Below are 18,370 nucleotides of genomic sequence, written 5' to 3'. Positions count from 1 at the left end.
ATATTTTACGATAAGTACCTACACTTGCGAAGTGTTCGAGGTGGGTACCTAATGTTGCTCAATACCCGCCTCCTAAGGTACCTCCTCACGTCTAAGCTGGTACCTACCTTAGTGTGGGAGAAGCTCTCCCACTAGGTACCTAATACACAATGTACATGACAAACTGCGATATGCACCTCTTAAAAGCTCCAGCTGTCCTCTCACACACAATAACCACGGAGCCAGCAGTACAGGGTAGCAGCGTGGTACGTATGTGCAGTCTATCTTCCTTTTCTTCAGGCCCTTCTTTTCTTCTTCTTACTTTTCCCTTGAGATCCTGGTTATGAAATTCGTCCTTCCCGAACCTGTCTTTCTCGCTTCCTCTCCCTAAGCGCCATAGATGTTGACGACGTCTCCCAGTTGCATTGTCCCAAGACAGCAACACCAATGACGGCTGTCGCAACCAGTCTCGACGGCCTCGCGCCTGTCAGCATGCTCAGCAGCGTCGGAAAGAGTCAGGAGATCAAGACCTTGCTTCGGGTCATCATTCTCTGTCTCATTGCTGCTGCCGCAGTTTCCAGCCGACTCTTCTCTGTTATCCGTAGGCCCTCGCTCTTCCTACCTCCGCGCCTTTGTCTCACCACCTGCTAATTGTTCCAATCTCTCCCATAGGCTTCGAAAGCATCATCCACGAGTGTCAGTCTTCTCCTCCACTCTACAGTACTTATAGTGGCGCACCCCCTCTAACCTTACCACCGCCGTTTTTCCAGTTGATCCGTGGTTCAATTTCCGGGCAACCAAATATCTCGTTGCCAATGGATTCTATGACTTCTGGGACTGGTTTGACGATCGGACATGGCATCCCCTCGGACGAGTTACCGGGGGCACCCTCTACCCCGGTTTGATGGTTACTAGTGGTGTGATCTACCACCTCTTGCGAGCCCTCACCGTTCCCGTCGATATCAGAAATATATGCGTTCTTCTCGCGCCAGCCTTCTCTGGCCTGACTGCCATCGCCACCTACCTCCTCACCAATGAAATGACCACCTCCCCGTCGGCCGGCCTCTTCTCTGCAGCCTTCATGGGGATTGCCCCGGGCTACATCTCGAGATCCGTTGCGGGCTCCTACGACAACGAGGCCATTTCCATATTCCTCATGGTTTTCACCTTCTATCTCTGGATCAAGGCCTTGAAGTTGGGATCCGTACTATGGGGAGCCCTCTGCGCGCTATCCTACGGCTACATGGTAGCTTCGTGGGGTGGATATGCCTTCATTACGTGCTTGGTCCCCCTCCATGTATTCGTGCTCATCTGCATGGGGAGATTCAGCTCGCGCCTCTACGTGTCGTACACTACTTGGTACGCCCTCGGTACCTTGGCCAGTATGCAGATCCCTTTCGTGGGATTCCTGCCGATTCGCACCAGCGAGCATATGCCAGCTATGGGTACGTTCTCGGCAGCGCTCGCCCACATATAATGAATTAACAGTCTGTCGCAACAGGTATTTTCGGATTCATTCAGATTGTGGCCTTCCTTGAATACGTCCGATCCTCTGTCTCGGGTCGCCAATTCCAGACATTCCTCTACTTTAGCACGAGTGCTATATTCGTGCTTGGCTTGTTCTTGTTGGTTGTACTCACCTCCAAAGGCTATGTCGCCCCCTGGTCCGGCCGATTTTACTCGCTGTGGGATACTGCATACGCCAAGATCCACATCCCCATCATCGCATCCGTATCCGAGCATCAGCCAACTGCCTGGCCGGCCTTCTTTTTCGACCTCAATATGCTGATTTGGCTCTTCCCTGCCGGCGTATATCTTTGCTTCCAGAAACTAGAGGACGAACATGTCTTCGTCATCGTATATGCCTTGTTTGGAAGCTATTTTGCTGGCGTCATGGTGCGATTGATGTTGACCCTTACGCCAGTGGTGTGCGTCGCCGCTGCCATAGCCGTTTCCCAATTTTTCGACACGTATCTGGTTGCCAAATCGCCGGAACCTGCCGAGCCGAAGGAGGAAGAAGGCTCGGAGGCGACCAAGAAGGCGTCGAAACATGGCGTCTCCCGAGCCACGGCCAAACCTGTTGGCATTTATAACATTCTGTCCAAGGGCTTCATGGCTGGATGCATGACCCTGTACTTGCTCGTCTTTGTGCAGCATTGTACGTGGGTAACCTCGAATGCTTACTCATCTCCGTCTGTCGTTCTCGCCAGTAGGATGCCCGATGGTAGCCAGCATATCATTGATGACTACCGCGAAGCCTATCAATGGCTGCGACAGAATACCAAGGAGGACGCTAAGATCATGTCTTGGTGGGACTACGGCTACCAAATCGGAGGCATGGCGGACCGTCCTACTCTTGTCGATAACAATACCTGGAACAACACCCACATCGCCACCGTTGGCAAAGCCATGAGTTCTAGAGAAGAAGTGAGCTACCCAATCATGCGACAACACGAAGTTGACTATGTGCTCGTTGTCTTCGGCGGTCTGCTTGGCTATTCGGGTGATGACATCAACAAGTTCCTCTGGATGGTGAGAATTGCCGAGGGTATTTGGCCCGACGAGGTTAAGGAGCGTGACTTCTTCACGGCTCGCGGCGAATATAGGGTTGATGGAGAAGCCTCCGAAACAATGAAAAACAGCCTGATGTGAGTCCCTCCATTGCCCGGTTCCTCAGCGCGAGGTATAGTTTTCTGATCTTTCTACTTCCCCAAACCTAGGTACAAGATGTCCTATTACAATTATGCCTCCCTCTTCCCGCCTGGACAAGCTCAGGACCGTGTGCGAGGTTCTCGTCTTCCGGACCAAGGGCCAGTCCTTAACTCTCTAGAAGAGGCGTACACCAGTGAGAATTGGATCATCAGGATCTACAAGGTCAAGGATCTCGATAACGTGGGCAGAGACCACGCATCAGCTGCCTCGTTCGACAGAGGACATAAGAAAAAGAAGGCAGTGAAGAAGCGCGGCCCTAGAGTCTTGAGAGTAGACTAGGGAACTAGTGAAGGTCCGGGGAGAAATGTCGATTCGCTGCATGAGACGACACAGGCGATGGGTCTGGAAACCAGCCTGTTAGTTGGGCTGGAGATAGAGTTGCCACGAATAGTTGTAGATGATCGTGCACAGATCTCCATGCAGTATAGCATTGCGAAAAGGGGACCTAGAGAAACAAAACGATCGGAGTCAGGTGCTAATAGGTCAAATAATAAACAGCAAAATGAATTGAGGGCCATGCCCTATAAGAGCCGCCCAACGTGGTTCGGCTGTAGAGAGAGAGCTACCAAGTACTGTCCATACTACCTAGGTTTTACTATTAACTAGAGTTAGACAAAACGTTGAGAGATCATCCATCTCAGATTTGTGTCTATTAATATTTGGTCCTTAAAGCCGCCTAATCGATCAGGGATAAGTACCAACGGTGCTTTATCGAAAGGCTGGACAACCTAAGTTCACCTAAACTTGGTTGGTGGACGGCGGTTGGGTAAGAGGTTTTTTTTCTATTATTCATGATTGTAACAGAGGAGAAAGAGGAACAAACACATATCTACTATAGACGGACGAGGAGCCGTAGAGTTACGGAAGTCTTTTCATGGGAGGCATAGAATAGCTCGTCTTAACACTTAAGCAAAGGGAGAATAGAACCACTGAATAAGTGCTGAGAAGAGGGGGGATCAAAAGTAAACCTAGAACGACTGTATATAAATACCCTAACCCCACATAGTCATTGATTAACTATGATATATGTTTAGAAAAAGATGAACCCTATAAAGAGGGAAAAGTGAGATAGATGCTCTTGGAGAAAAAAAAAAGATTTGTGAATTTGCAGGGAACTATATCTTCTTACTGCCCACTACTGGAGTCGAACCAGTCATCTCCTCATTGCCTTAGCCCAGTAGAACAACTGAATGTTACTAGTGAGGCGCATTACCGCTGTGCCAAGCGGGCTGTGATTTTGTGACGTCGCAAAATCATATATGAACCTGCCTAACTAAGCTGGGGCACGACGTTCTCGCGTACAGCCAAGAAATTACACCTAAGTGGGCCTGAGTAAGTTGAGGGGTCCTTTTGATACCTATACGGGCATGCTAATTTGGAGCGTTCAAAAAAATAAATAAATAAAAACAGTCTGACAATAACCGCATTATGCGATATGACTCTAAGGGGGTGGGTATGTGGCAATACAAACGAATGCTGTGTGCATCGTCCCCGGCGGCGTGTAAATTCCCTTCGAGATGGTGGGTAAGTAAGCTTGATAAACGACAAGAGAGCTTGAGGTGTTGACGTGGTCAACCTATGGCCCACCAGGGCTTTCAAGCCTAGAGGCGATTGGTAGGTATACTTTACAGAAGGCCATCTCAGCTTTGACTACCTATAGAATTGTCAACATGGTCGTCCGCCAGACCGACCCAGAGAAGCGCCGGGGGTATCGGGACCTCTCCCTCATCCGTCAGCCCATCCAGCCAGCCGTCTATCACACACAAGGCCGTTGCCTACTAGGCCGTTTCTGGCACAAGTCAAATGTACAATAAACCATGCGTCATAGCCGCTAACGGCGCAAGGCACAGGTCTACTACTTCTTCCCTCTCCTCCTCGCCCTGCCGGGATGTTGTTTCTCGCCAGTGGCGAGTAGAGATACAATGGGGACCCGAGGGCCAATGGGCAAATGCTTTGACCCAGCTGATCGAGGGGTCCTAAAGCGCGACGTGAAACGGCCAGTGAGCAACACGAACCACCCCGCGGGCAGACTCCGCGGCGGCCGAGGTCAACTCTCCCCGGCTACCATCCCGGGCGGCGCGGCCGTCGGCGCCGACGGGCCACAGGCGGCGCGCCGTGCTCGGCTTGATCTGTCGGCAGCGTCTCGGCGGAATGCCCCGTGTGCGCAGCTAGCGAGGCCTGGGAGATCAGCGAGGGGCCACTTGACGCGGCGCTCGATGCCTCTCTGCCGGAAGCGCGAGCCGTCTCGGGTCTCGGGGACGGCGACCGGCCCTCGTGGGGGCGTGTGGAGTGGTCACTTGCCGAAGACATTCCGTCGCGGTTGCGCGCGGCCGCCTTTTCGACACGATCCGCGCAGCTGGCGAAGCCTGTGTTGCGTGCGGTCAGCTGGCTACGTGGGCGGGTGGACGGCGACGGCGACGGCGCGGCGTTTCCGAATGTCGGGAGCTGACCGAGCATCTTGACGGGGCTGTCTTCCCCCTGGGTGGTGTCGTCGACCTCGGAGCTCTCTACGAGCTCGTAGTACTGGACGCGGCTGGCGCGGGTAGCGCGGCGCGTTGCTTCCTGGCTGTCGCAGGACTCTATCGAGATTTCGCTGGGGATGGGGGAGCCAGAGCCAGGGAAGGCTGGGAACGCGAAGTCGTCGAATCGCATGCCGGCCGCGGCTAAGTCTTCCTCGGCTTTATCCCGAGCCTCCTGATCGACATCCCCGCCCTCGCCCCGATGGCTTGCTGTCCCACACGATTTGGGTGCAGCGCCCGGAGTAGCGGCCTCCTCCCCAGACGACGGATCTGTGACTGCGGGCTGCTCCCATCCAAACGCACACGGATATTCGCGCGGCGTCGGAGGTTCTTCTTCCCTCCCATATCTCTGGCGCCTCCTGCTCTGGACTCTGGGGCGCTCCGTTCCGGCGCTTTCGTGCCGCTGCCGAATTTTGCCGCGACCATAGCGCCCTCGCTGATCGGGTTCTGAGCCGCTTTCAGATCCGGGCATTACGTCCGGGTGGGCGTCGTGGCGGCGGCGGCGGCGGCGGTGTCGTTTCCCCGGGCTGCGCGTCTCTTCGCCGACCGATGCATGAAAATCTCCCAAGTGCGTGGAGTGTCCAAGCCGCACGCGCGAAGCTGGCTCTCGACTCGTGGGTTTGTTCCGGTCTGCATATCGAACCGGAGACTCCTCGCAGGAATCGCCTGTATTTTTTCGAAGACTTGGGAGCGGCGCGGTCCTTTTCTGGTTTGGGCGTCCGCGGTCGCCGACGCGGTCGGGGCCTTCGGCGTAATCATTCCTTGGGGCACCTTCTTCAGCTCTACCCTCGGGTGGGGTTTCTCGATGATGAGACGACATCGCGGGTTCTGATATATGCACATTGGCGTCCGCCTGTTCCGCTTCTTCGTCAACCACCGATGCCGCGCGCACGTTCGGGTTTCGTTCCGCCTTGGGCTCGGAACTTCCCCTAGACAATGGCGATGTAGGCCTTTTCTCACGAGGCTCCGGCATAGCCGGACTCGCATTAGTACTGAGAGGAGATCCAACGGCTTCGTCGTCGTCCTATAGCTGTTAGTTTTTGGAGTATATACTGTAGCCTCCACGGGGAATACTAACCTCGGGAAAAGTCCCGTCGTGTAGGCATTTCTCGCAATAATGTCGTTCCAGCCTCTCTTCCTTGTCCAAGGGCCATTCCACTCGATATTCCTTGGCTCGTTTTTTCCCACAACCGATACAAAAGTTGGCATGCCGAGAACGCTTGCTCAAGTCCTGTTCCGTCTCCTTTGCCTTGGCCACTCCTCCGTCCTGATCTCCGTGTCTCTGCGTATCTTGCTCTTGAGCCTTCACGTATGAGTTATAATGATCCTCGAATCTCCGAGTTTCGCTCGCCTTGGGGTGGGCGTAGGCGTTACTGGCTGCTCTGCCTATGTTGCCTTGGGTTTGTGTTGTCCATAGTGGCGATGCCGAAGGGGGTGTCGGTGCCGGATTAGGTATAACAGGAGGGCCAAGATTTGGTTGGAGGTACGGATTTGAAGACGGGTAGTATGGATAGAAAAGAGGCGCCGAGGCTGCTCGAGGGTTTACAAATCCGGAGCTATTAAGGGACTGCAGGTTTGGTGTCATAGGGCTGTATGGTGTTGCGTAGTTTAGAGAGCCGTCTGCGTAGGAAAACTGTCTCTGATGAGCAGTGTACATAGGAGGGAGTGTTGGTGGTGCGGGTTGTTGGTATTGGGTCTGGATGTTGGGTGGCAGACTTGCAGAGTTAAGACCACGCGATGCGGAGTACGGGGCTCTTGGCCCTACTGTTCCATTTGAACCGGAATCCTCAAACCCACGAGTATGGTTGCGGCTCTCAGGCCTACTGCGAGGGATAGAGAAGCGAGTGACGCGCGTGGGAGTGGCAATGCCCGAGCTCTGGGGTGTAGACGGGGCGTTCATACGGCGAGCCCACCGTTCAGCATCCATGCGGGACGGGATGCCGACACTCTGGCCAAGGAGGTCAAACCCAAAGTCCTGCAAGAGACTGTCGTGCTTCTTACGGCCTAAAGCAGGCCTCCCATTGTTAGCCCGAGTGATGTAGATGCTACTATTTGGGAGGTAGAGTCTGTCGCTGGTGCCGGCACCGGCGCCGGCGCCTGCTTGTTGTGACATCAACTGTTTCGACAGAGGGCTTGTGGTTCTAACAAGACGTTAATATGTCAGTGGGTGGTCGGAATTGGGTTAAGGCAAACTCGTTTTAGTATGCCCTGGGCTTATAAATTATGGTTGCAGTCGTAGGGGTAGATGGTGATTCGTATATGGGTGATCTATTCGTTGTGTGGCAGGGCAGCGTGGAAAGGGAGACGTGATGAAGACAAGTAGGAGGTAAGGAAGTGAATCAGAAGACTGGCTTGCGTGGATTACTGTCCATTATGATTGTTGTATATCCATTGTTTGGGGGGGGGGTTGTTATGGCACCATGGAATGGGGTTGGGATAGCGTTCGTGAATTGATGTAGAAGGCAGGTACATGGCACATGGCGCGGACCGGAGGAGGAGATAGAGAGAGGGATATAGATGCGATTTAAGACGGTGATGTGTGAAGGAGTTTGATCTTTGTTATTAGCCACCATCTCAGGACATCTCTAAGGGGATAGGGCTTACTGCCTGATAACCAGCACATCACCACACAGTGTAATACATTGGGTACCTATGATGTATTTACTCCCTGCGGCCCTCTTAGTACCTTCGATATGGACTATATGATCGTCAAGTGAAGTTGAGTCGATGAGCTCTGGAACGAAATATGCCCTATAAACTCGCGTGCACACATCTATACATCGGCGCAAATTTTCCTTTCCTTCTTGCCTTACATATTCACATCGCTATCACACATATTCTCTTCCTTCCTCTCCATATTAGATTGGAAACACAGAGAGTGTGTTAAAAATAAAATAACATAAAAGCCTTGCCTCTCCTTCCTCCCAGGCCAACACTTTATGTGTAGGAGCACGGCTGTAGCCCATACATCCAGACACCCAGTCTACTAGTTTTGTGCTGGGAGGGGAGGCAGGCGACAAAACTTAGACGAAGCTGCTAGTTGATATGGCAGGAGGCTAGTACCTCGAGCACGTCACCGTGTACGTGCCTGTTTCTTCAGGGCGCTGGCGCAGTGGGGAGGTGGGTCGGGAACATGGCATGGCCGATAGAATGGATAAGGCTGCAGGGTTTCGTGGGCACCACGGTCCTCTCTAACCGCTACTTTGAAGATACGACGATTGATATTGGTGGAAGAGCGGGTAGGCTGCTCTCCCGATGGCCGGAGTTGCGCTGACCGGTGAAGTTTGGCGGGAGGCGAGGGCGGCAAGGGCTTTGACTGCCTCGGCCCGCTTCTGCTCGAAAACACGACTACGCTCCAGTTCTTGGTCCATATGCCTCATTCTGGTCTCCTGGTCGCGCTGCGCTTCGGCCTTAATTTGATCGTAGTGAAGCGTCGTCACGGCTTTGGGCCAGAGGCGGTCAAGTTTGCGGGCTTGTGGCTCGGGTATGCAGATGGGAGGCTCGTTTGCTGGCCTTGCCCCTGAAGACCCACCCCAATAGCACTCGAAAGTGAGCTTTGCCTGGCTGTGCACGTTCTCGGTTCCCCAGAAGACTATCGTGTCGCCGTGATACAGCTTCACCCAATATCTGCAAGCGGCGGTGCTGTCCTTCGGCTCGTTGGGCTGCAGAGGACTATTGTTAATTCGTATTCCGTTCGTGGCCTTCGTTGATATGTAGAAAGCGTACGAGTCTGGCTCCGGAGACGCACGCATGGTACGGCTAACCACCGATCGACTAGGGTCCCAGGGGCGAAATTCGTCGAAAGACGCTGTGTAGCCATCCCTCCATAACATGACCCTGAACGCGTTCTTGGGAACCTTAGATTCAGCGACTGGCTCGTAGACAACCGTGTTGTTGCGGTCCCGTCCCCACGAGACGACGGGGTCTTTTAGGCGGATCGCTATTCCGGGTACTAACGACCCCTGGGCCGAGTAAAATGCCGCGACGGCTTTCGGCAGCTCCGTAGCTGGCGTGGCTGGGGGTGTCTGAGTCTCGGGAGGAAGCGTATCGGGAATCGACTCTAATTCCTCTTCGATAATGGGCGAAGCCTTCTGTGCTGCGTCCCATTTGACGGCAGCTTCGTCAGCTAGCCGGCCGTCGCGTCCGAGTCCGGCAGGACGCAGCGCGAGGGCCCTGCCGGTCCCCTTGGGTTGCTGTCGACTAGGCGTAGGCGGGAAATTTCTCATCGCGAGGTCCCAAAGTCGGGATTTCCCCGGGCTGAACTCTTCCTTCCTCTTCTCGGCAGCAAGCTCGAAAGCATTGTACTGAAGATGGGTCATCTCAGGATAGTCGAGGTGCCATGTGTCTTTGTTAGAACTATCCCAGAACGTCGTCTTGGGAAGGGGGTAGTCGATTTGACGACCCGATTCATTTTTCGCAACCTGTGGGACGGATGCGAGCAGACCGATTTCGTCTTCGGTGCCGGAGAATGTGACGTCACCTTGCGACTTGAGCCTCTTGATCGACGGCTTTACCTCGACCGCGATCGCCCCGTACTCGTCGCTCGTATCGTAGGCGGGCTTCCTCTTGCTGGTGGTCAAGTCTCCGGTCCTAGATTCGAAACTCAGGTCGCCGCTGGCTAAAGATCTGACATTCAAATTTCCCAGGATCGAAGAGGCACCGCCGAGGCTCTGAGAATGCGCCCCGGTCATTCCCAACACGACACTACTCGTAAAATCTTGGGATGAATCATCGCTGATTGATAGGATATCGTGGCTTGGTGGGCGGGTTTGTCTAGGCGTAGAAAGATCCCCCGACTCCTCGAAGCTATCGAGAATCTCGGTCTCTAGCGTGTCAGCCTCTCTGATGTTTTGGTCTGGGGCGGAGAGGTTTAGGCGGTCTTCCGTGATGGCGCCCGAGCTGCCGATTGCCGATACGTTTACTTCCCCGAACAACCTGTTCGGTCGGGCCAGTCCAAAGGTGTAATTCTCTTTCTCCGACTCGCAGTCGACAGAAAAGTCAGGGTCGGGCTCCAGCAGAGAACTTACATTGGGGTCGGTAAGTTGGCCGTCGTATCTATCGTCGAGGCTGAGTTGCGAAGCCCCCTGCCCCAATTCCTCGTCGGCAGAGATAGAACCGGCGGGGTTCGCTCCGCCCGTCAACCACGGGTGTGCCTGGAGCTCTGAGATCGAGGCCCTGGTCTCCGGTCGTACGTGGATCATTCTCGTTAGGAAGTGGATGCCGTTTCTAGAAACGCCGTATTGCAACAATGGCGATACGTTAAGCGGTGTCTTGATGATGTGATCCAGCAGCTCCGTGTATGCGATCCCGTTCTTAACTGGAAAAGGCGGGCTGTTGGCGAGGGCGTAGAACAGCACGCCGCCAAGAGACCATATGTCTATAGCGTGGTCGTACCTCTCCCTATCCACAGCCCTGTGGCCTCTCCTCTGCGTGCGCCTACCGTTGTCGTCATACGAGGAATATTCGCTGTAGACTTCCGGTGCACAGTACAGGAGAGTCCCACAGAACGTTTTCAGATAGGTCTGTTCCGTGTCAATCATCTTGGACAAGCCGAAATCTGTTAGCTTGACAACCAGAGGATTCGTCGACTGTATTAGTATATTATCGGGCTTCACGTCGCGATGAGTGATCTTGTTATCGTGTAAGTACCCGAGCGCGCCGAGCAGCTGCTCAGCCATGACCTTCACGTGGGCTTCTGCGATGGCGCCGTGTTCTTGAACAAACCTGCCCAGGTCGCCCCCGGGAACATATTCCATGACGATGAAGAATTGGTGCAGGTCCCAGTCGAAATGCTCGATATACTTGACAATGTTGGGCTTGGTTTTGACGGTTAGCGGGTCGGTAGGGGAACCTAGTCGCCAACGGTCTACTTACGTGGTGGACCTTTTGCATGATTTTCATCTCATTCTCAACCTTCTGGTCCAGAACGCCATTCTTCATAAATCGGCGTTTATCTAGCTCCTTCGCCGCGTAAGGCGATCCGTCGTATTTCGAGGTCACCTTATGGACGGTGGCGAAAGCGCCCTTCCCGATCACGCCTACGCGCGCGTACTTCTCCCCCCACGCCATTCCCGGGGCAGGCGTTGGGTGGGTTCCTGAGATATGTCCCAGCGATTATCGACAGTCCTGCGCCCGTCCCGTGGAGGCGGGAACAGATTGACCTAGCATCCAGTCAGTTCCGACCCACGCGAGAAACCGCAAAGCGAGAACTATCTTTCTTACATGGCCGCTTGGCCCGGGTCCGATTGTCTTGTTGGGGTCGTCGTTATTGTCGTCGTCGTGGTGCGACCGTCGCAGGTACGCCTCCAACCTCTTCCGATACGCCGTCTCATGGTCGCCATCCCGGCGAGGAATGCGGACGAGGAACACGAGATCGCTCGCATTCTGATGCATAACGATCTTGATGGTAGAGCCGCTCTCTAGAACCCTCTTGGTAGGGCCGAGCTGGCCCGACTTCTGAGGATCGCTCCTCTTCCGGAGCAACTTATTGTCCACGACAGTGCCGTTTGTCGACTGGTCTTCTAGCATGACGCTGCCGTGCCTGTTCACGAATATGCGAAAGTGGATATTGCTGAGCCGCTTGCTCGGATCGTACGCGAAGCAGAGATCACACCGGGTGCGGTTGCGGCCAAAGGTGAAGCCTAGACGGGGATTCTTGAGGACAGAGGATAATTTGATTACCAGGGCATGGTCGCCGATTCCTCGAGTCCGACCAAACTCCCGAGCGTCGTCCTCGAGGTATAGATCCGAGTCGATGGCGTCGGCAGTGTACCTCCCGGTGGTATGGAGGGCGTATTCGGGGGAGGAGGCGATCTTTTTTACTTCGCGACTCGCGCCGTCGGAATTGGGATAGAGCAAGCAGATTATATCGGAGATGTCTTCGTCGGAGAATCCCGAGTTCTGCTTTCCAACCCTCCTGGGATCCAAGGCATTTTGGGTAGCTAGAGAACGTTGGTTGTTGTTAGGAGAGAGAAAGAGAGAGAGAGCAAGTCCGACCGGGACAGTCGGCACACAATCGTAAGGCTGGGTGGGAGCTTACCTGGTTGCGTAGCCTGCGAGTCTTCATTCGAGTCCATCGGGAAATAATAGGGAAGAAGCACACGCGCAAGGCCAGCGCTGGTCGGGTGGGCGGCGAGGCACCGTCGTTCGCAACCCCGTTCACACAACTCACACCGACCGCGAGAAACACGATTCAGGCAGTCGGCCGGGGGTGGTGTTCTTGGTCGAGGAGGCAGGCTTCCAGCCTGGCCAGCCGCCTCTCAAGAGCTATGCACGTAGCAGACCGCTTGTCGTTCGGAGAAACGGGGTTGCATGCTTCGCGTAACCGGGTCAAGTCTGCAACGGCGGTGTTGCTGCGGTTGCACCGGCGGCCGTGACAAACCGCGGATGGGAATTTATGTAAGCAGTGGATCGATCGAGTACCTAGAGCAGGTCGATGGCGGGATGCGAGCCGACCGTTACCCAGGCATCCGGGCACACTGGGGGGGGGGGGGGGTAAGTGTACGGATGAGATTTAATAAATTGGATAAAGGTACTGGGAGAAGTGCGTGTGGTGTGCGGTGTGCGGTGTGCGTGTGTGTGTGTGAGAGAGAGTGTGTGTATGCACACGATGCTGGTGGTATCAAAGTAGGATTTCGCCGACGCTGCGTTTTCTTCTTCGCCGTCGCTACATGCGGACGATATGGCGTGTGTGGTAGGGATCGCGTCTGTGGACGTGCGCGGGCGCCGGGGCGGGCGGGTTGAGCGAGAGATTGGCTTATCGCGAGGAACTCAATGGGAAGAATAATCCTCGTAATTCAGGCAAACCGCAATGAATGCACGACAGAAGAAGGGGCTGGTTCCGTTCCTAGGGTCGACGCACACTACCTTGGGGTACCCTACATCGAATATCAGGTAGGTGTCCACTACCACTAGTGGACCCTTACAAGTCCCAATACTAGACGGATTCCCACCGTCCACTAGCTACGGGTACCTAACCTTACCTCCTGGGCGGTACCTGATGCGACGAGGTACCTAGGTACCTGGTAGAGGTAGGTAGGTACCTGGTAGAGGTAGGTAGGTACCTACCTCCTAGAGGTAGGCAGCACATAGGTACCTAGGTAGGTACCTAGGTAGGTACCTACAATATATACCAAGGTGCCAAAGCATTCCTCTACCTCTAATCCAACCCCCGCTACTGCTATCACGTCCTACCCGGACCTGCCTACTTATAGCGGTTTCAATGCCTCAGGTAAAAAGGTCGAAGGAGACGGTATTCTGTCGCGTGGGAAGAAGGATAGGAAAATCTCGTACGCCCGCCTGCCACTCCCTTGTGCCCACCGGCCTAGATCACCCTATCGGCTCAGAGGAGAACCGACCGGCGAGCGCGCCGTCGAGGTTCCAAAGGTACCTAGTTGACCCCATAGGTCGGATCCTACCTATGGTAATACCGACTGAACTTACTAGGTACTAGTAGGTAGGTACTACGCAGCACACCCACACTCACACACAATCGCATCATATATCCGAACCTATGTCAGGTACCTCTATCTATCCATGCCTCTACCTAGGTAGGTACCTACTTACTCTCCCAACACCCTAGCCGCATCTAACCCTCCATAAGGATATATTTCCATGAGCCTTGTTCCAGTATAGCTCGACGCTCCGTTCATCTACACCCCAGTCTGTCCGAGCTGTCAGACTGGACGCTGCGGGGTTTACCACACGTATCTCTAGTATTAACGTGCCTCAGATATATCCCTTCTATATGTATTGGCCTATCCTGCCGATAGCTAGACAGGTCGCGTGTGCGTATGCGTGCATGCATAGACAACACTCGGGCAAAAGTGCTTACCCGGAGTGATGGGACCCGCTATGGCATTGTCAAGTCGGTAGATGAACAACCGTATTCTATCCTGACTAGTGAAACGCTAGGGATGCGCGGGGATCCGTATTATGCAAAGTGCCGTTCTGTATGATTTTCCGATGCCCTTTATGTATACCACCCGTTGGGGGGGGGGGGGGGGGGGGGGGAGAAAAAAGAACAAGGAAAAACTAAATAGTATACGGCAGATGTTATGGAGAATAGATTCCGTTAAAAAAAAAAGGTCTGGGGACGAAAAGATAACGAGTCGTCAATCGTGAAGCCGGTTTAGAAAAATCCCCTCTTCTTCTTCGGTTTCTGATCCATATCTTTTAGTATATCGTCGAACGTACTTCCGCCGACCGAGTCCTGCCGGGAACTGGTCCTCGAGTCCGTATGCGCGTGAACAGGAGAACCCGGGAGGCCACTGAGATTGCCCGAAGACCTGCTGCGGGCCATCGCGGTGCTGAGCGGCCGTTGGACCGGCGAGACGCCCCTGACGCTGGTGACCCGCGACCCGGGCATTGGCAGACCATCCACAGAAACCGGGACAGGCTCAAGCCCCAATGCTACGCTACTTCGGTAGGATTGCCGCCTACCACCAGGAGACGCAGTCCTCTGTCTGAGGGCAACCCCCGGCGGAGCAGCTTGCGGAGACTCGCTCCGGCTGATCAGCGCTGGGTTCGATACGCTAGGGTCCATATCCGTGAACACCGACTGCGGCGCTGGGAGAGGGGATAAGTTTCCATGTGGTGCTGGGGAATTAGCGCTGTCTCCGAGCTGCCAACGCTTCGCTACCAACCAGCAGTGGCTACGGTGGTAGATGCCCTCGATGCTAAATTCCACAGCATCAGTCGAAAGCTCCACCAGGCCACCCCCGCCAGCTACCTCGTACCACCCCTTGCGTACCGACGGGGCGTCCTCCATCCATGGCGCGTGACCCCTAGGGGGCTGGCATAGGAAATATTCGACACCTTCCGTAAATTGCAGACCTGGGGCGTCCACTACCAGCATCGGAAGCGATTGAATGACGACGTAGAGGAATAGCCAGTAGCCAATTCGCTGCTCCGCCATGTCTGCGGCCGTTCTCCCCTTGGCCTCCTTCTGTTCAAATTCCTTGAATTCCTCAAGGAACGGAATAGCCAACTTGAAGGTTTCAAAATCGTACGCCTTATTCAGAATCAGCATCATCTGGTACTCTTGTAGATTTCTGTCGAGCCGTGCCTGCTCCTTGGCAGAAAGCTCGTAGTAGTTCTCTTGAACGCTGGTCATGCTGGGTAGCTTGGGAAGGTCGAACGGGATGGGGGGGAGTACAGGCGGCGAAGATTGGTCGAATTCGCCGAGGACCTTGCGCAGAGCCGAGAGGTGAGGATTCTTGTCGTCGTTGGCGATATCTTCTGCGTTCTGGTCGATCACACGCGTAGTGATCGATTCCCGGTCGGCGAGCAAGTCGTAGAGCGCACAGAGGTCCGAATAGAGGATCTTCAGAACTTGTCTGTTCAGGCCGCTCTCAGTGAAAGGGTTCTTTTTACTGCGAGCCTTCGGCGGCCAGCTCCCAAAATTGGTTTTGTAGTAGCCCAGGACGAATTGCCTCATGCGGCCGAATGATTTCCTCCAGGTGTTAAACTTGACATCCTTGTAATCCGAGTTGGACGTCGAGTTAGCGACACCAGAGAATAGGGCCGGGAAGTCAAATGACTCTAGTCTGTTGTTGACGCCGTTCTGCCGATTCACCAATTCGAAATACGCGCGCTCCAGCCTCTCGCGCGTGATCGGGGACACCTGTTCCCATAGAGGAGAGTTTAGGTCTCGGATCGCCGAGTACTTGCCCACGGCATGAGCAAACGCCTCGTTGTAGAGGGTCATCGAGCGCATTCGCTCGCCTAGAATCAGGGATTCCAGTGTCTTCTCTCTGCTGTGCCTTACATCGGCAAGGCCCATTTGATCCATAAAGAAGCCAAAACTCATGTCGACGGCGCCTCCGAAAGTCGACCCGGTGTCATCCGTAAATTCAAACTCCTTCAACAGGGCGGAGATATTCAGGAAAACGCTGAAGAGAGTTGGCTGTTCCTTGGTACACACCAGTGGTTGGCCAGTCAAGAACGCAAACATATTCCGGGTCGATATTAGTCGTTCCATGTCAGCCTCCGACCTGTGGCCGGGGGTTGACATAGAGACGGGTAGGTACAGCCGCGACTCGCCTTCTCCTTGCGGCTCGAGGAGCGGAGGCGACTGGACCCTGCGCGTTGCGTCTTCAACCGACAGGCTATCTCGACCGCCGAAACTGCGAGCACGACTCCGTCCCGAGCTCGTAGGCGATGCCATCTCAGCCTCGATGAGCTCAGCAAAAACTAGCGAGGAATCCACGACAAATCCTGGAACTTTAAAAGACGGGCTCGCGCCGCTACCTTTAGGGTCTAGGTAAATGTAAACGTTTCCGCCCTCGTTCCACAGCTCTGGAACTTTCTCCCCGTTCGCTAGGAAGGCCGTGTTGTAATCGGCGTTCTGTCCGAGTATCCATGCCGTCGCACCCGTAGCTTTCGCCTGGCCTCTGGAGTGGGATCTCGAGCGTGCTCCGGGGAGCCAGCTTTTTCTCAACCGCCCACGCCGCTCGCTTTCTCGGGTCGGGCTTTGGCTGCCATTGCTAGATCCCGGGCGAGATAGGGCTACCGCGGCTGCAGATATGGCGAGATTCCCGGAGGGCGGATCTGAGCGGTTAAGAGGTGGCTGCGCAGATACGCTCCGTGCCCTAGACTCGGGCGAAGCCTGTCGAGGGGCCAAGTTTGCTTGAGAATGCGATGGTTTGTGGGATCTTCCGAAGACGGAGCTACTACGTTTCCTTTGGTCCTTATCAAGACGTGGGGGTGACTTGGTCTCGGTGAAGTGAAACGTAGATCCCCGAGCAGGTGCGGCGAAGGTGTCTGTCGAGGGCGGCGTCTCCGTCCTGGGGGGGGTCTTATGTAGCTTCCCCGTAGTAGGACTGGCCACATTACTTTCTGTCGAGTCCCTTTTCCGGTCTGTGAGAGACCATGAGGCCGCAGGGTTGTCGGGGTCGTCATGCAGGCTTGTGATCTCAGATTCGACTATCTGTTCGGAGGGCTGCAGAGGCAGGCTCAGAAGACTCGGTGGAGCATCCCGGACGGGAGACTGGGCAGGTAGGGGTTTGCGGTGGACAGCTTCCGGGGGGGGATCTGGAGGTTGAGAAGTATTGATCAGTGACGGGAAGAAAGACGAGAGGCGGTCAAACCGCGACTTGGAGCCGAACATGGTGGCCGGTGGTGTCGCGGTCTCGAGGAGGGTCGTGAATCTGCCTTGGCTCCGAGTTTGCCGCCGGATGGTATACAATCATTGATCGTCTTCTCTCCGTTGCCATCGCCGGAGGGGGGGGAGGGGGGGGACTGGTAGGTGGAAGGGAGGGAGGAAGAATATAAATGGAGGCTTGGCTCGCCAACTTACTTGAAGCCATGCTGCTAGGCCCAAGACCGGGGATAAACCCAGCAAGCACAGCCTTTTTTTCCCCCTTCCCTTCAGGCAGACGGGCGCAAGCTCGGGTACGGCGAGGTACCCAAGTATACGTGGGTTCGATGAGAACGGTGCGCGTGTAGGTGATCCTTAGTCGAGGTAACACGATGGACCAGGGTCCACTACACAGGTAATATTATTAATAAGAGCGCGTGTCAAACAACGGTGAACCTTGGGGCGGAGGGCGTGTAGTGGTTCTGAGGGTGACAATACGTAGACTCCTCGATAGTGCGGAGCGCCTCGGTGGGTAGGCGGTTCGAGGGAACGAGACGATGACTGGCTTCGCCAGCTCGACTGATTCAGATGGAAAGGGAATGTCAACCAATACTGCGCACTAACGGACCGAGAAAGCAAAAAAGGGGGAGGGAGAGAGTGAGAGGAGGAGGGGAGAAGGGAAGATCTCGTACACGATGGTGTAATGTTGTAAAGTAGCCTTCTTGGAAGTTCGAGGAGGCTACTACAAGGTAGGTATGAGTACTAGGTAGTTTGGATTGCGTATCACTTCGTATGCTTCCCACAATACGGGCATCTATGGCAAAGTACGTACCTAGGTACCTAAGGTACCTACTGAAACTGCGAGTACCTACGGTATCTGTTTATGAAAGTACCTAGTACGTAAATTAAATAGGTACCTCCTACAGTAGATATATATACTAGAGAATTAGATGCCTACTTTTATATACCTATATATATTTATAAATAAAATATATTTAGCTTTACATACTTATATAAACATATAATATATAATATATTTAAATATTCTATAAGTTTATAAAATACTTCTAATAATATTATT

The 18,370-nt window shown here is 54.3% G+C and overlaps 4 protein-coding genes and 1 non-coding gene across 5 annotated transcripts; 1 reads left to right on the top strand and 4 right to left on the bottom strand.

The window, feature by feature from the left end:
- Positions 1 to 106: 106 nt before the first annotated feature.
- On the top strand, positions 107 to 3,377 carry GGS23DRAFT_556926 (STT3 subunit of Oligosaccharyl transferase; the record flags this gene model as incomplete). The annotated part of the gene is made up of 5 exons (XM_051515680.1): positions 107 to 580; positions 652 to 675; positions 750 to 1,424; positions 1,481 to 2,627; positions 2,700 to 3,377. Coding segments are annotated over exons 1-5 (2,266 nt in total), but the record flags the coding sequence as incomplete, so codon positions are not given.
- A 443-nt stretch (positions 3,378 to 3,820) lies between these two features.
- Positions 3,821 to 3,921, bottom strand: GGS23DRAFT_t31. Its single transcript has one exon. It is a non-coding gene; the product is annotated as a tRNA-Thr (tRNA).
- A 954-nt stretch (positions 3,922 to 4,875) lies between these two features.
- GGS23DRAFT_401367 (uncharacterized protein) lies at positions 4,876 to 7,462 on the bottom strand. The gene is made up of 4 exons (XM_051513588.1): positions 7,404 to 7,462; positions 6,289 to 7,351; positions 5,293 to 6,234; positions 4,876 to 5,233 (listed from the first exon to the last, which is right to left on the bottom strand). The coding sequence occupies exons 2-4, from the start codon at positions 7,321 to 7,323 to the stop codon at positions 5,081 to 5,083; spliced, it is 2,130 nt and encodes a 709-aa protein (XP_051373671.1). The 5' UTR covers positions 7,324 to 7,351; positions 7,404 to 7,462; the 3' UTR covers positions 4,876 to 5,080.
- Positions 7,463 to 8,401: 939 nt separating this feature from the next.
- On the bottom strand, positions 8,402 to 12,626 carry GGS23DRAFT_617883 (uncharacterized protein; the record flags this gene model as incomplete). The annotated part of the gene is made up of 5 exons (XM_051520906.1): positions 12,250 to 12,626; positions 11,433 to 12,151; positions 11,275 to 11,371; positions 11,085 to 11,248; positions 8,402 to 11,026 (listed from the first exon to the last, which is right to left on the bottom strand). Exons 1-5 carry the CDS (start codon positions 12,284 to 12,286, stop codon positions 8,402 to 8,404), a joined length of 3,642 nt encoding a protein of 1,213 aa, XP_051373670.1. The 5' UTR covers positions 12,287 to 12,626.
- A 1,582-nt stretch (positions 12,627 to 14,208) lies between these two features.
- Positions 14,209 to 17,531, bottom strand: GGS23DRAFT_556916 (uncharacterized protein). Its single transcript, XM_051515679.1, has one exon. It carries the CDS (start codon positions 17,317 to 17,319, stop codon positions 14,341 to 14,343), a length of 2,979 nt encoding a protein of 992 aa, XP_051373669.1. The 5' UTR covers positions 17,320 to 17,531; the 3' UTR covers positions 14,209 to 14,340.
- Between the last annotated feature and the right edge of the window lie 839 nt (positions 17,532 to 18,370).

This window comes from Durotheca rogersii (assembly GCF_024521655.1).
Source record: "Durotheca rogersii strain YMJ 92031201 chromosome Unknown GGS23scaffold_5, whole genome shotgun sequence".
Taxonomy (NCBI): domain Eukaryota; kingdom Fungi; phylum Ascomycota; class Sordariomycetes; order Xylariales; family Xylariaceae; genus Durotheca; species Durotheca rogersii.
Note: the sequence above shows the minus strand (reverse complement) of the source record. Positions and strands in the feature narration are given on the sequence as shown.

What these genes read in the sequence shown, in the direction of transcription:
- GGS23DRAFT_401367 (XM_051513588.1), bottom strand. Translation starts at nt 7,323, where the DNA reads ATGTCACAACAAGCAGGCGCCGGCGCCGGTGCCGGCACCAGCGACAGA. An exon ending in ACGACGGGACTTTTCCCGAG is followed by an intron (nt 6,235 to 6,288) that starts GTTAGTATTCCC and finishes TAACAGCTATAG; the next exon opens with GACGACGACGAAGCCGTTGG. An exon ending in TCCCTGGCTCTGGCTCCCCC is followed by an intron (nt 5,234 to 5,292) that starts ATCCCCAGCGAA and finishes GCGCCGCGCTAC; the next exon opens with CCGCGCCAGCCGCGTCCAGT.
- GGS23DRAFT_556916 (XM_051515679.1), bottom strand. Translation starts at nt 17,319, where the DNA reads ATGTTCGGCTCCAAGTCGCGGTTTGACCGCCTCTCGTCTTTCTTCCCG.